Below are 17,209 nucleotides of genomic sequence, written 5' to 3' on the forward strand. Positions count from 1 at the left end.
TCACTAAATTTGGAACTAGGTTAAAATAGGATTAGTTTGAATAGAAATTAATTTTCACAACACAATTCCTCGTGGGATCGATCTCGCACTTGCATAACGCTATATTGCAAACGATTCGTGCACTTGCGAGAGTACTTTAAAATTTGCACAACAACCATCACCCTCTGGCGGTGGCAAAAACAATACTTTCCCAACAATATCTAGTTCATCAACCCTATATTCGACATATATGTGAACACTCATCAATCCATATACTTCTACAATGTTGAGAAAATCCACTACTTGTTCATCATTTGTCAATGGCTTCCCCAATTCCTTCACATCATTGTCATCCATCTTGAACCAGTATCTTAGGTCATTCACATACCTAAGATCCCTAACAACATCCTCAATTTCCCATGCCGAAAGGAAATCAATATCGTAGTTTTTGATTTCATCCTTCAGCCCCCCAACATATTGAAGGCCAGGATTGTGTTGCACTACTCTACCATGGTGAATGGTGATATCCAGTAACATATCTGCAGATGGAGTTGTGAATGAATGAGAGTTAAAGAATTTTTTGTTGTTGGAATTCTAATTGCTGAATATAAAATATGATGTTGAAAAAATATGCATGGTTTAGATGAAAAGTTTGCATGAAAGGTTTGGAGTACGTTGCCAATGTTTCAGAATAAAGTTTGTCCAACTGTTACTAACATGCATCAACAATAAAGTGAACAAACTATGTAAGAAAAGCTTTTAAGTTGACAAACCCAGGGACCACAAGGGACCACATGTTAACTGTACGTCTAATGGTAAGAATTTAAAGAAATGGTTTGAAAACAAGAAACTCAGGGACCACAATGTCAAACACATTACACATAGTCACTGCTTACTTTATTCTGAAACACATACTCGGGACGACGAAAATGACCCCACTGCCCCACATGTGAACTGCTTAATTTATTCACAACTACCCTTACTGACAAACACATAGCACTAATTTATGTTTCCCACCACCCGTTTTACAAGCCATCACAACATCAACATCTGACCCACATGTTGAAAAGTTTGCAACATCCAGACAAATATCTACATTGAAGTTGACAACTCAACAATAACAAATTCCAAACTAAAAGTTATATAAAATTATATCCACAACGGTGATAACAACATCATTTCTTAAAATCTGGACAAAATTACCCAAAACCCTAAATTGGGAAAACCCTAAAATCTAAAATTACGTAAAAGTCGAGATGTTACCTTCAACACAAGGATGCCGGAGACAATGACAATGACCACGAACGTAATGGATACGAAGAGATTTTCCACAGCAACGTCAGGGACCACGGACGGAGACGACGAGCACGGACTTTGTTTTTGGATGAGTAGAAGTGACAAGTCCTTACGTTTTCCACTGTCTTCACTCTTTCCTCTCTCGGTATTCATGAAAATTTTCAAAATGCCGTCCATACTCTTGCCGTATGTGTTGGGGATGACGTTTAAGGTCGAAAATCAAAACAGCATCGTTTTTACTATGACTTGTAAGCGCCTACGTGGACAAGTGCTGACTCACCCAGACGGAAGTTAGAAAAATGGATGGAAAAATGACGGAATGATCATTTTCAAATTCGCGAAAAAGTTAAGCACCAAATACTTACTTTCAAAAAGTGAGGGATCAAATTCAAATGGCGCTCTGACTCAGGGATTTATTAGACATTTACCCTAAGAATAATTAGAAAATTGTCCAGCAGTAGGACAATCTCTAACATGGTGATAAGGACTATAACAATATGAACATGGTCCATGGGGTGTTGGAATGCCTCCCCACATGAAATAAATTGACAAAAATAAAATAAAATAACAAAAGAAAAATAAATATAAAAAAATAAAAGTAAAGAAACCAAAATTAGAAATAAAATAAAAACAGAAACAAATTAAGTTAAATTCAATATTTAAAACTTAATAACATAACTGTTTGCAGTCCTCGGCAACGACGTAAAAAATTGATGTGGTCGTTTTGTGTACAAAAATATCAATAATAAAATTACCACTTGTAATTGTATGAAGCCTTGTGGATATGGCTATATTGAAAGTGTCGAACCTCAAGGACCGCGTAGGAATTGCTATCAAATTTTTCAAGATTAAATATAACTTAATTTAAAAGATGTTTGATTTTTGTTTTCTAAATATAAATACATAAAAGTAAAAGAAGTGATGAGAGAAAGAATATGAGGCTGATTTCACAATTCACCACATAACAATAGTCAATCATAAATTAACAAGGAAAATTAATACTATGCATGATATAGGGCTCGTTTCACTCGAGTAGTCAAGAAATTACATCTAAAGAATAAGTATAATCCATCTTTGTTTGGCACGGACCGTCCACCTAACTACTAAGATGCGGTACGACTCGTCTTCCCTATGTATGAATTTGCTACGTCTTTAATAGGATACATACAATAATGGAAAAGTATAATTCATCTTCGGTTGGTACAAACTGTCTATCTAAATTACACTAAATTAGGGTGTAGTACAATTCGTCTTTCCTAGGCATGACCTATCTAACCCTCTTGATCATATATCAATTAAAACTGTTGTATAACAATCATTCACATAATCACAGAAAATATGAAAGATTGAGTTCAATTAATATAAAAGACTTTCTAAGATAAGATAAGAAATTCATAATGATTGAATATAAACATTAAGATCAATTCTCACAGTTACACAACTATCATGCATATAGAAAATACCAAATTAAAATACAATTAAATCATTGTTACTTGGAAAGGGCTACATCAACACCTTAGTACGAATTTTACTGCTCATCGTGGTGCTGGGATGGCCTCCTGCCATGTTCTTCTCTTTTTCAACTTGTTAAGCCTCCAAGAAGAATTTTCTAAAGCTAAGCACACCTTCTCTTGTAGCTTAGGGATCTATTTATAGTTGCTAGGAGAGGCCTAGAAGCCCTAAAAATCCAAGAAAAATCAGAACTTAGTCTCTTAATTCAAGTAGAAGATTGAAAATTCAATCCAAGTAGAAAAATGATTCCAAATTCATCCAGATTTAAAGTTTTTTATTTCGGGACGATTTTGACATAGTAAACGTCCGAATTAGGAAAAAGCTATTTCTGACATACTTGTTCCATTTTTTATTAGCTTTCCAACGCCACTAATTCATTGCAATCAGATATCTAAACCAAAAGTTATAATCAAAACACTAAAACTTGTGCAGAATCCAAATTTGAATCGAATCCGATTTTGACTTTTATTAGAGAAATTCTGATTTAATCTTTCCCTTGATTTGATTAAACTTAACCACATCATATAAGTATTCTATTATGATTAATTTAGCTTACCAATATCTTCTAGGTTTTCTCAAAGTGTGCTTTAAGTTCAAAATCAATTGAATTAATTGCATATTTATTTAAAACCTGGAAACAATAAAACAATACAAAATCAAACAAATAACAATGCTAAGGAATTAATATATGCAAGTTAAGGAGCTTTAATGTGCAACACAAAATCAAACAAATAACAATGCTAAGGAATTAATATATGCAAGTTAATGGGCTTTAATGTGCAACACAAAATCAAACAAATAACAATGCTAAGGAATTAATATATGCAAGTTAATGGGCTTGAATGTGCAACATTTGACGCTTATCGGCTTCCATCCGGACGCCGCCTAGAAAAATCTGAATCAGTGGCGACTTAGGTCTTCTAAACCTATAAATAAAGGCCTTTAGACATATATTATTTACAAAATTTGGTATTGAATTCTCTATTGCTTAGAGATGGTGCTTATGAAGATATTGTGAAGATCTACTAGCTCTCTAGCTGTTAATAGTGTGTGGTTACTTTGTTCGTGTAAAGTCAATCTTAGGGACAAGCCCTAAGTTAAAGGAATCCATTGAAGATCCCTTCAAGTAGGAGACTTGGTTGTGAGGCGTTCACATTAGGTTACGTGTCAGAGTGCAAGATATGATCGCTACATAAGGGTATGTGATTGTTACTGTCTTATTACTAGCTTTGTATTCTAAATAGTGGAATTCCTAAGTTTGGCTGCCCTTGAGTGGTTTTTCTCTTTATTGAGTTTCTATTTCGTTAACAAAATATCTGTCTCATTTAAATTTTGCACTTTTGATATTGCACAGAGCATAAATTAGAAGTCTCTTTATTTGTTAGGGCTAATACTTTTTTCTAGCTCTAGGGGGTGGCCGTGAGCTACCTCAAATTAAATCTAATAATTTTTTTAAAAAAATGAGTTCATATTTTTATTACGAGAAAAGATAAAATAAAAAAAGTAAAATAAAATTATAATCAAATGAGATTATTCTCATTTTAAAAAATAAAATTTATTCTTTTAATTTTTTTAATTTTTTAATTGAAAAATGACACGTGGCAGGGGTATATTATATGCATATTTCTAAGGGCATTTTCGGGAGTTTGTGTCCTATTAAGTCACGTACACGGCACGTGGTGTGTTTTCCATCTAAAATGACTAATGGAGTGGCCATTTTCAAAAATATTGTTAGTTTGGGGTCAGAGTCTAAGCCTTAGTACTTCGAGGTCATCTATAGAATCAAGGGTAATTTAGGAGGTTAAATTTTAATTTGAGATAATTGCACCGTTAGTCCCTGTGGTATGCCATAATTATTTTTCACTCCATATGGTTTAAAAAGTTCATGGGAGGTCCCTGTGGTATGCAATAATTACGTTTTACTCACTAGGTTGATTTTCCGTCCATCATTTTGACGGAATCTGTTAACCCTACACGTCAGCGCTACGTGTTGCTAATAAGATGGCGACACGTGTCCATTTTAATAAAAAACTATAAATTTATTAAAAAAAAAACTTATTTTTTTAAAAACAAAAAAACAAAAAAAAAGGAAAAAGGCAAGCTAAGGGGTGTCTGGGCCACCCCTAGCCAATGAGGGTGGCCAGTAGATCTAGGGGTGGCCTGGGCACTCCTTGGCCTGCCCTTTTTTTTTTTTTTTTTTTTTTTTTTTTTTTTAAAAAATAAGTTTATTTATGTTTTAATAAATTTATATTTTTTTATTAAGATGGACATATGTCGCTATTTTATTGGCGACATTTGGCGCTGACGTGTAAGGCTAATAGATTCCGTCAAAATGGTGGATAGAAAATCGACCCAAGAAGTAAAACGTAATTATTGCATACCACAGAGATCTCCCATGAACTTTTTAAACCATAGGGAATAAAAAAAAATTATAACATACCACAAGGACCGACGGTAGAATTATCCTCTCTAATTTTTTCCTCGAATTTTTGTCGATAAACCCTAACATGAGTCCGTTTAATCGCCCGGGATCAGACCCCTCCCACTTCTTCTTCAATCTTCGCGGTCTCCCCTCTCAATCGCTCCTGTGTCTCTGATTGGAGCCTTCGAATGGACGAAACCGATAGGATTACTGGCGTCTTCATTGATGAAGAAGAAGAAGTTCAAGCACAAGAAGGAGAAGAGGGGAGCAGAAGCCGGGTGTTTGCACAGCTAAAACCCTACTGCGTAGAGCTTTTGGAGCTGGTTGAAAACCCTAAGAAGCACACCCCTGTGATCCCCGCTATGCTTCAGTTTCTTGGCAGCTCTCCGTCCTCAGCTCTCCAGCACTTCTTCGAGTATGCCATTTCTCACATACATATTTATGAATTAATATGAATTGGTTCATGCTAGTCATTGATTTAGGCTCTTTTCTACCTTGAAAATTTTGAATTTTTTTGGATGAATAAATCATAATTCTTGAGCTGTACTGTCCTTTTCTATTTTTTATTGTTTGTTTCTTGGAATACATATTTGTGAATTAATATGAATTGGTGCGTACTAGTCATTGATTTAGGCTCTTTTACACCTTGACAATTTTTTTTTTTTGGGTGAATAAATTGTAATTCTTGAGCTGTACTATCATTTTCTATTTTTTTGTTGTTTGTTTCTTGGAATGAAACTTTTTGGTCTATGAATAAAATTTTTGGAGACCCATTTTGGATAACAACAATTCTGTTTTGGTTTACTTCTTAGCTTTACTTTTGATTGGTTGAGGGATAAATTTTTTGGTACGAGTGTAGCAACATATTGGTGTGAGGTAACTGGTGGAAGAGCATGGGTGTTCTCAGGAACTAGAACCCATGAACACAAATTTAAGGAAGAGAGATCTTGTTTTGATACATATAGTACACACACACACACACACACACACACACACATATTTTTGGGTCATCTTCTTCTAGCTGGGAAGTCACCGAAATTTCCAAATAGATGCTGTTCTGAAATGGAAGTAGCAAGAATACTTGTTAAAAGGATCCATGTCCGTGTTGAAAACTGTGTTGGACATGAAACTACCCTAACATTTCTTCACTTGTGCTGGGTATGTCTGAGCCCAAAGGGTCTTGTATCTTACGACCTCACCTTCCATCCTTCCAAAATTATGAAATGAATTCTTCTAACATTACTTATGTGGATGAAATATAGCCACATGGGACACATGGTTATAAAACCTTTTTCTTTTTACTTACAAAGAGATTAAAGAAGACAATGATAATAATATTAGGGAACAAAAGGGTTGAATTTGAGTTGCTTGTTGGTGGATTGGTGGTAGAACTAGGAGTACTGCCTTTTTTTTTTTTTTTTTTTTTTTTTATTTTTTTTTATAAGTAAGGTTGCAATTTATTAGAAAAGCGTAAGGCGCCCATACGTACATAGACAGTATACAATAGAGTTCTTACAAACCCATAACCCCAAAAACAGCAAAAGAACCCGTCAAGCCCTTCCAGCCAGAACCCTCCTGTGTTTTGAGGCTATTTTGGGTTTGAAGGTCAACCTTTGGAAGTCAAAATTAGTTGTGGTGGGCCAAGTATCGAATCAGAAAGAGTTGGTTGACATTCTGAATTGTAGTATTTCTTCTCTGCGGTTAAAATATTTGGGTCTCTCCCTGGGTGCTCCTTTCAAGTGCAAAGGTATTTGGGATGGGGTAGTTGAGAAAATGAACAGAAGATTGGGTAGTTGGAAGAAGATCTATTTGTCTCGAGGTGGTCGTCTAACCCTTATCAAGAGCATGCTTTCCAGCTTACCTACGTACTTGTCCTTTTTCCACTTACTAGCCAGTATAGCCACAATATTGGAGCGTATTTAAAGGGACTTTCTTTGGGATGGTTTTGATGGCGAGCATAAGCTCCATCTAGTGAACTGGAAGACTGTTTGCTCCCCTGTTCCTAGAGAAGGGTTGGGTGTGAGAAACCTCATGCTATTTAATAAATTTTTATTGGGTAAATGGCGTTGGGGATTTGCTCAAGAATAGAATTCCTTATGGAGACAGGTAATTGTTAAGAAGTATGAGATCTAGAGAGGGGTCTGGTGTTGTGAGGAAACTCAAGTTCCATATGGGGTGAGTCTTTGGAGGAATATTAGAAATTGCATGGATGCTTTTCGAACTTGGTCTCCTACAGGGTAGGGGATGGGTCTTGCCTTCGTTTCTAGCAGGATGTTTGGTGTGGGAAGTGACTCTCCAAGACCATATACATCATGACAAAGAGGCTTTAGTGTCGGATTATATGGACTCTTCCGAGACTTATGTCCATTGGAACTTGAGTTTTCTTTGGGCGGTCCAAGATCGAGAGCTTGAGCCCCTTCTTGCATTCCTCGATGTTTTATACTCATTGAAAATCCATCCGAGAGAGACAAATAAAATGTTGTGGTCCCCAGCACGTAATCATAGGTTTGAAGTGAAGGGCTATTACGATACATTATAGTTTGGAGAGTCTTCCCTTTTTCCTTGGAAGACTGTTTGGAGGGTGACAACATTGGGTAAAATCCTCACGATTGATAAGTCTTACCCTTGTCAATTGGTGTTGTCTTTGCAAGAAGAGTTGGGAGACCCTAAACCACCTCCTCATCCATTGCGAGTTTACTAGCAGGATTTGACACTTGGTTTTCACTTTATTTGGAATCTTGTGGGTCATGCCTAGCAATATGCCCATGAGAGAGAGGCTTGGTGGAAATCTGTTGTGGATGCAAAATACGGTTCTACTTGAGCTGGTTGATGTTCTTTAGACCCCCCTGGGTCTCACAGAGTGGGGCTGTGGAAGAACATTAAGAAGGGGTGGAGTTTGCTTCGTAGCCATACCAGACTTATTTTGGGAAACGGGTCCAGGATCTGTTTTTGGGATGATGTGTGGTGTGGTGAGATGCCCCTCAAGGAAGCTTTCCCAGTTTTGTATGACATAGCTTGTGACAAGGATGCACATCTTGCAGACCACTTGGTTGTGGTGAGCGGGTCTTATCAGTGGGATGTTTAGCTTCTTTCGAGCGGCCCACGACTGGGAGGTGATTGTTTTGGCTTCCTTTTTCTCTTTGCTGTACTCCTCCAGAGTGGATCGTGAAGGGGAAGACCAGCTTTGGTGGTCTCCTTCTCACAAAGGGAAATTTGATGTTAGATCTTTCTATAAGGCTCTTGCTTGCAAAGAGGCTATTCATTTTCCATGGAAAAGTATTTGGCGGACCAAGGCTCCTTTGAAAGTGGCTTTCTTCGCTTGGACGGCAGCGCAAGGGAAGATCCTCACCTTGGACAATCTCAGAAAGAAGTGTGTCATTTTGATTGATAGATGTTGCATGTGCAAAATTAATGGGGAGTCTGTGGATCACCTTCTTCTCCATTGCGAGGTTGAACGCGCTCTATGGAATGCATTCTTTAGTCGCTTCAGTCTGTTTTGGGTTATGCCTCTTCGGGTGGTAGATTTATTTGCTTGCTGGTGATCGGGTGGTCGCTCTCGGAGTGCGGTCTTGTGGAAGATGGTTCCTTGTTGCCTTTTGTGGTGCTTGTGGAGGGAACGCAATGATAGACACTTCGAGGACAAAGAAAGAACCATTGAGGAACTCATTTCCTTTTTCTTTCATTCTTTATTCTCTTGGACGACTGCGTTCCTCGCACCTTTAGTGATTAGTTTTAATGATTTCCTTGTTTTGTTTTCTTCTTCTTCTTAGATGCCTTTCTTGTATACTTCCTGTGTACTTGATTGCGCTTTGCGTTTTTTAATGATATTTCTCTTAATTATCAAAAAAAAAAAAAAAATCCTAGAGCTACTTTTCGTATTATATGTTTTACTTATCAAAAAAAATATCCTAGAGCTATTTCAGTGTTGGAAGGCACAAGGGTAGAGACAATCCAAAGAGGCCACTTGGAAAGTCATCCCTACTTTACTAATATGGAGCATTTGGAGAGAAAGAAATCAACGTCTTTTTGAGAACTGTGAGTCTAATGTGCTACTATTAAAATCATCCTCCTTGAGAACCCTTTTAGATTGTGCTGTAACTTTTGTTTCTAGTTATTCTTCCTCCAATTTTGTAGATCTTGTTAACTTTTTAGATTTTTGACCCCAATAGGGTGGTTGCGCCTCTCTTGTCTCTCTTGTATGCTTTTTGTGTACGAGAGCTTTTCTTCTTATTCTAATAAATTATTATTCATCAAAAAAACAATATGGAGAACTGACACTCATTAAAAAAAAAAAAAACAATATGGAGAACTGGGGACAGATTTTTTGAAGGAAAGTAGAGAATAGAGACAGGGTGCAGAGTGGGAAAGAAATAGAGGACTATGACTTTTTTCTTAATGACATTTCTCAAACAACGTTTGAAGCTATGTACTCAATGATAATTATCATTGCTTATGCTTACCAAAATATTTTTTTGATTAAGATTGTATTTTCCAAGGTTTATGGTGGTAAAATTGGTATGTGTTTCAACTTATACTTCCTCTAGTGGAATTAACAAAAAGATCATAATGTTATTCCATCTCTGAATTTCCTTGAGTCTATCATCTATATTCTGTTCTTGATATCTTGATATTTGACACGTTGGTTTCTTCATCTGTGATTCAGCTACATCTTGTTCCCATTGCTGCTTCTATTGGATGCATCAATTGATTGCAGATCCCCACAGAAGGTTGATACTGAAGAAAAGTTTGTGATGCCTGATTTCCAAAAGATGCCTCGTAAAGTGAGTGATTACGTGGCAGAAGGTGTGCTTCAATGTCTGGAAGAACTTCTGAAGAAATGTCATTTTAGATCCGTGAATCAGGTGCTCTGGTTGTAAATGCTATTCAAGTTGTACTTGTTCCATTTCATGTAGAAGATCAATATCTATGGTATTCTGTTTTATCAAGGCAACTAATTAGGGTGATTTATGTTGCTCATTCCATTGGAAGAAATTTGTAATTCCTTTGAAACAAGGATAGTGCAGATACAAAAATATAAGACAAATTTGAGGTTTCCATTGTTAACCGCTACATAGGCTTCTCTATATTTTTCTAATTTATTTTGACCTTTTCAATACATTTAGCTTGTCGCTCGATGCTTAACCTTAGGCCTCACTAATACGTACTATTTTTTTTCTTCATCTTCTCTTTTTAGATAGTTTTGACTGCTCTATGAACACGTGATGTGAGGCTTGGTTTATGTTCTAGCCTACGGTTTTAGCTTCTCAACACTTTTTGAATTTTTATATATTTTTTTTGATAAGTAAATCAATCTCATTAGCAAGCGCATAGGGGTGCAATTCATGTACACAAGAGTATACATGATAGATCCCCTAAAAGGGAGAAAAAGAAGAACAAAAGTCCAAAAATTCTGTAAAACTAGAAAAATGAGGACTATTATACACTGCCATCCATGCATAGGGACTTGAACACAACTGAACTTAGTTTTGCCACCGAAATCTTGTAATCTCCAAAACTTCTTGCATTCCGCTCTCTCCAAATGCACCATATTATGCATAGAGGAACTATCCTCCAAACTTCTAATATGTTATTCCTTCCTACCTGTCCTCTCCAACTATCCAATAACTGTATTACCTTTCTCAGCATAATCCACTCTACACCAAAAGGACGGAATAGCGCAACCCAAAACTCTCTTGCCACATCACAATCAAGAAGAAGAAGAAGATTTATGGACTCCCTACTCGTACACATACAACACTAGTCTACCACTATGACTCTCCTCTTCCTAAAGTTATCCAGAGTTAAGATCCTCCTTAGAGTTTCTGTCGACACAAAAAATGCTACTCTTGAAGGAGCCTTCTCCAAATACTCTTCCAAGGAAATAAGGAGCCTACAAGAATAGAAAACGCATGATAAAAGGATTTTACTTCCAACTTTCGCCTTTTAGAGGGAATCCAACATGTTTAATCATCTCCTTGTCTCCGCCTGATAGAGTACAAAAGACCAGAGAAAGAAGTTTCCAAATCCACCTCCCAATGTCTTTCTTTCTTTCCAAATCCACCTCCCAATCTTGCGTTGGTCTGGTAAAAAATATATTCCATTGAAGATTTCCATTAGAGAACTGCACATTCCACCCACGCCTCCTGACATTGCGCAATACTAAATAATTCTAGAAACATAACCTTCAAGGGTTGGTACCCACACCACAAATCATGTCAAAACTTGATCTTTGATCCATTGCCCACTTCATATTTAACAAATCTAGAAAAGACTTCCCACCCCTCCTAATATGTTTCCACATTGCCACTCAAAGGTCCCCACTACCTCCTTAGGGTACCAACCTCCCCTCATGCTATCATACTTAGTTTCCACCACCGACCTCTACAAAGCCTCCCTCTTCGTAACGTAACACCACAACCATTTCCCCAAAAGTGCTCAGTTAAACCAAACCAGATTTCTTGACTCCCAAACGCCCGCAAGACATTGAAGTACAAATCTTTGACCAACCAAATAAACAAAAGTTAAATTTGTCACCAATTCCACCCTACAAAATATCCCTTTGAAGTTTCTCAATCCAGTTAACCACAATTAACTTCTAGTGGGTTTCAATCTTGCAGATGTTCAATCGTGCTCTTCTAGGAAAATGGTTATGGCGCTATGTGCATGAGAGAGGCTTGGTAGAGAGTTGTGGTGGACTCCAAAATATTTGACAATTTGTGGGGTGGGTGGTGTTTTAATGAGCCCAATGGGGGGCGTATGGGGTGGGGTTTGAGAAGAATGTTAGGAGGGGTTGGGGGAATTTTTCAAGTCATAATAGATTTGAGGTAGGAGATGGCTCCAAGGTTAGATTCTGGCATGACCTATGGTGTGGGGATAAGGCCCTAAAGGAAGCCTTTCCATATTTATATGGTATTGCTTGCGCGAAAGATACCTCTGTGGCGGCCTAGTTGGAGCTTTCTTGTGGCTCCAATTAGTGGAACGTTAGGTTTGTTAGAGCGGCTTATGATTGGGAGGTGGATATCTTTGCCTTGTTCTTCAGCTTCTTGTATTCGGTTAGCAGGAGACGGGAAGGGGAAGGCAAGTTTTGGTGGACCCTCTCCAAAAAAGGGTTGTTCAATGTTAGATCTTTCTACAGTGGCCTGGTTCATAATGACGACACTATTCCCATGGAAGAGTATTTGGTGGCCTAAGACTTCTTTGAGGGTGACTTTGCTTAGTCGGCGGCCATAGGAAAGATTCTTACTGTGGATAGTTTTAGGAAGTGACGTGTCATTGTGATTGACAGGTGCTGTATTTGTAAGAGGAATGGGGAGTCCGTGGACAATCTTCTTCTCCACTGTGAGGTTGCTTGTTGGTGGACTTTTGGTAGCATTTGGAGTGTTGTTATGTGGAAGATGGTGCCTCCTTGCCTCTTGTGGTGCCTTTGGAGGAAAATGAACGATAGAAATTTTGAGGACCGCGAGAGGACGTTGGAGGAGCTTGAGTCATTTTTTTTTTGATAAGTAATAAATTTTATATAAAAAAAGGGTAAGGCGCTCTTACGTAGACATGAAGTATACACAAGAACAATCAAAACTACCCACAAGAAGAAACACAAATAAACCCTCAACCCTAAAACCCAGAACTCACATGGAGCATACACGCTACAGCACGTGAGCCTTGCTTTTCGCTTGCCGAGAAGACACGCTTGCATCGCTATAGTTAATAGAGCTATTTAGATTCAACACCTCCTTCCTACCTTTGTGTTCTTTGGAAGCACAAGCTTTACAATCCGAAGAAGGTCCTCTTTAATGGCATCTTGAAACTCCAAGGAGGGAACCTCGACCTTCTCACCATTTGACACACCATCATTGTCATCGGTGGGAATGCTTGAGGAGCTACAACTCAAATAGGTGGGAGAAACAACCGTCACTACAGGCAAGTGAGGACCATCCACAAAACCTTCTGATCACTGACTTGCTCTGAAGAAACCTTCGATAGCTATTGGGGGTGAGGGACTGTTGGAGAACATCCTCGAGACCTAGAGGGCCTTGGCTTTAGAAAACCTTGCCGGAGAAAACCCACATCAACACTCATTGTGGTATGGGTCTTCTTAACAGACTGTGACCTGTGAATCTCGTCCAACGGAGGGACTAGACCATCGTCATCAGGACTTGTCGGAGAGGACTGAATACCTGACAAAACTTGGGGCTTCTTCACAAACTGCGGCCTATGCACCACATCCATTCGAGAATCCTTCTTGTCACCCAAAGAAACTCCCCCTGTATGAAAAGCACCAAAAGCAACAGACCCAATCACGAAACTTACCATAGCTGGAGAAGACCACTCCAACTTGATTGAATCTTGCGCAAGCAACACGACGGAACTGGGTTGAGGTTCCAAAAAATAAAGGAGCTTCAGTCATTTTTCTTCTATACCCTTGCTGTGAAGGGCTTTTTGGAATTATTGGCTCAAGTTGATGAGGAGCAGCATCAAGAGGTTTTAGTCTCCACTCCTAAGTTTAAAGTGAGTAGAGATGTGGAAAACTTAGAGTGCTTGATTAATTTGATGCTAGGGGTTTTGGTTCTAGCTGGGGCAAAGGCAAGAGTGCCCTTGTTGTGATGTAATGGTCTCTGGGTTTTGTGGGTTGGTTCCTGTTGGGGTGTTTGGGTTTCCTTCTGTTTTAAGGTTTTGATGGTATTTTATTTTATTTTTCTTTCTTTTTCCTATTTTAGTGTTTCCTTTGTATACTTCCTATATGCTTAGGGGCGTCTTTACGCTTTTTATAAAATTTCTCTACTTACCTATCAAAAAATAAGATTTCCTATTTTTTTTTTTCTCCTTCCTTCAAGCTAGCTAGGTGTTTTGTCTTGTATACTTTTTGTGTACCTAAGGTGCCTTATGCTTATAATGATATTTCGATTACTTATTAAAAAAAGAAAAAACTATAGTGCTTCATAATTTGATAATTGTGCCCTTTTTTATTTATTTATTTATTTTTCTAGCACAGGTATTGTGGCGGTTAGAGCTTTTGGACATTATAGATACATTATATTCACGACATAATATATGAGCCCTATAGATTGCTCTTTCGAATTATTAATGCTTAAGCAGTCCTTTACTTCTTGATCAACCAAAGCTACATTTGTGTTGTATCTGGTAGGAGGAATGGAAAGCATGAGGGTAAAGTGTAAATATATAATTTTACAACTGTATCCTGATTTAAATGGTTTTAATCAGGACAAAATAAATTTCAGACTTGTCTTATAAACCCTTCTCTTCCTCCCCTAATCAGCCAAGCATTGGTTGGATTGGTTTTGTGGGGCCAGAGGGATTTCCCCTCCTCCCTTCCCTCTTCATCTTTTCAACCTAAGAAAGGCATTTACCCTTTCCCCTCCAGGCTCTGTGCCTTCCCTCTTGATCCGCCTAAACAAACAGAGGGTTAATGTCTGATCATTTGGATGTCTATCCATTTTTAAAGGACAGTGACAATGGCCTCAGAAGGCATGAAATATTACTTGCGACAATTGGTCATTGCCTTTTAAGCTATGCCCGTAGGAGAAACTATATAAAAAGCTGTGATGCAATTTTATTTGCAATTCTGTCCCCTAATTGTGCAGTTTTGTGTGAATGTTAGTTCTGTTTTGCTTTTGAAAAGTTTGATAATGTGCTTTTGCAGATGGTTGTGGTGCTAAAAAAATTGACTTACGGTGCTTTGCTTCCTCTCTCTGAGGCTTCAGAAGAGTTTCGTGAAGGAGTAATCAAGTGTTTTAGGGCTTTGCTTTTGAGTTTACTCCCATGCTCTGATAAGTCTTGCTCATGTAAACAAATTCTTGGTTTGCCTACACTTTTAGAAAGTGGATCTGTGGAAACTTCACTTTGTACATCTACAAAAAATTATTCCGAATCAGAAGAATGTTTGCTTGCATTTCTTCAGTCTCAAACTGCGTCTACTGCTGTTGGACACTGGCTATCACTTCTTCTCCAAGTACATCGATTTTTCTTTTTTCTTTTTTTTTGTTCCCAATAGTCGATTCACTTTGGAATACTTCATTTTGTCTTAGGTTTTCTAATTTCAACATGTTTTTATGCAAAGGCTGCAGATACTGAGGCTGCACGAGGACATCGGGGCAGCGCAAAACTTCGCATTGAAGCCTTTACAACCCTACGTGTGCTTGTTGCTAAGGTTATTTTGTCACTTTCGGTTCCTAATTCTTATGGGTTTTAAATTATGGTTTACAGTTGTGCTCTTCTTCCTTAATCAAATTGCACATAGCCTTGATGAGTTTGAACTGTTAATGCTAACAGAAAGAGAGTATAAGGTTGTTTCAAAATATAATTCTTGGATTGTGATTTATGTGAACCTTTAATGGGATTCACGTGCTTTAAAAGGGTAGATGGACGCTAAGATCTCAAATTCTTTCCAAGACCACTTTAATGACACTTTCAATCGTATTTTATTTGTTTTCCTTTCTTAATCAATTTCTATAAATTGAATATATTTTGTGGTAACCAACATGCGCACTGCCTTGGATTGCGATATTGATTATTTTGTTCATGTAAAGTTTGGAATCTATTTCCCTGAAGTCAACTTTAAATTACTTGGATTTATCATTTTCTCATTAAATTACGTGAATAATTTAAGTAGGATAGCAGAAAAGCGCTTCCCAAAAATGTTGCGAAGAGCCATTTCCATTAAGAAGAAGACCATTGTTTGGTCCTCCAAGACTAAATTATTGTTCAAAAGGATCAAAGCGCACATCTTTGGATTTTATTGGTTTGTTATTCTAATTACTGTTGTTATTAGTCATAATTTTACTCAGTCTTTTCGTTTCTGCTCTCTGGCCATATTTACTTATTTAAAGGAACAAGTTTTAGTGGAAAAGATTGTTATTTACATGCACGTCAGCTTGTCTGCCTTGGGCTGAGAGATTCCTGTGTCCAGTTTTCTTGTGAATTTGTGCTTGTTCATGTATGAAAATCAGGGTGAGTTTTAATCCATTGGTGTTCTTGCTGTAGGTGGGTAGTGCAGATGCATTGGCATTCTTTTTACCTGGTGTTGTTAGTAAATTTGCCAAAGTTCTGCATGCCTCAAAAACAATGATAAGTGGAGCTGGTGGAAGTGCTGAAGCTATTAATCAAGCAATTAGAGGTTTTGCTGAGTATCTTATGATAGTCCTTCAGGATGATGCTAATATATCTAGCCTTGATGTGTCAATAGATTTTGTTACGGACTTTAATTCGAGTAAGCATAAATCTACACAATCCTTTCTGGAGGAACTCCGCAGTTTGCCGGATAAAGCTCAAGAGAAAATTAAAATAGTAGCAGAAGATTCAAGTGCCGAAGCACTAAAATTAGGTGCCCCCAAAGCTGGAGTCAAAGAGGAGAGAAGCACTATTTTTGGAGAGGGGATTGGATCTTTGCACGTGAATCGTACAAAAGATTGGATTGAGGAAACTTCAGCACATGTAAACAAACTTTTAGCTGCAACTTTTCCACATGTATGTTCTTATCTTTGATTTGATTGTATTTATTCCTTAAGGCTACGCTACAGCCTTTTGTTTTTCTCTGAGCATGGCTATGTTGCAGCCATCACAAATTATTGGGGTTTTTTATATGCTAACTACTCTTAATTTATTTATTTGTTGACCAAATGTTTTAAATGTTTGTCAGATTTGTGTTCATCCAGCAAAAAAGGTGAGACAAGGACTCCTGGCTGCCATACAAGGGCTGTTATCGAAGTGTATTCACACGCTGAAGGAGAGCAGACTGATGCTTCTGGTGAGCTGAGATATTTTTTATTTATTTTTTTTAATAACCGGGGGTGAGCTGAGAATTAAAATAAGAATTTTCTAATGGTTTGGGTTTCATTACATCTTCGCTGATGTTGATGCATCCTCATTGCATAAATTTAAATAAATTCGGGATGCTAGTTCCTGAATTTGGTTGTAAAATGTTGTTATATGTATATAGAGAAACTTTGAATGAGAATGCCAAAACTTTAATGTGAGAAAAAAGCA

General features: G+C 37.6%; 1 protein-coding gene across 2 annotated transcripts in view; it reads left to right on the top strand.

The window, feature by feature from the left end:
- Positions 1-5,270: 5,270 nt before the first annotated feature.
- Positions 5,271-17,209, top strand: part of LOC133874841 (uncharacterized) — a 39,933-nt gene continuing 27,994 nt past the window's right edge. The window contains exons 1-6 of one of the 2 annotated variants that reach the window (XM_062312723.1): positions 5,271-5,624; positions 9,873-10,071; positions 14,868-15,176; positions 15,285-15,374; positions 16,208-16,690; positions 16,863-16,970. In XM_062312723.1, the coding sequence (XP_062168707.1) occupies positions 5,398-5,624; positions 9,873-10,071; positions 14,868-15,176; positions 15,285-15,374; positions 16,208-16,690; positions 16,863-16,970 (1,416 nt within the window). In that variant the 5' untranslated portion in view covers positions 5,271-5,397. The remainder of the gene's footprint in view (positions 5,625-9,872; positions 10,072-14,867; positions 15,177-15,284; positions 15,375-16,207; positions 16,691-16,862; positions 16,971-17,209) is intronic. The other variant, XM_062312724.1, reaches the window with a different exon arrangement.

This window comes from Alnus glutinosa, chromosome 8 (genome assembly GCF_958979055.1).
Source record: "Alnus glutinosa chromosome 8, dhAlnGlut1.1, whole genome shotgun sequence".
NCBI lineage: Eukaryota > Viridiplantae > Streptophyta > Magnoliopsida > Fagales > Betulaceae > Alnus > Alnus glutinosa.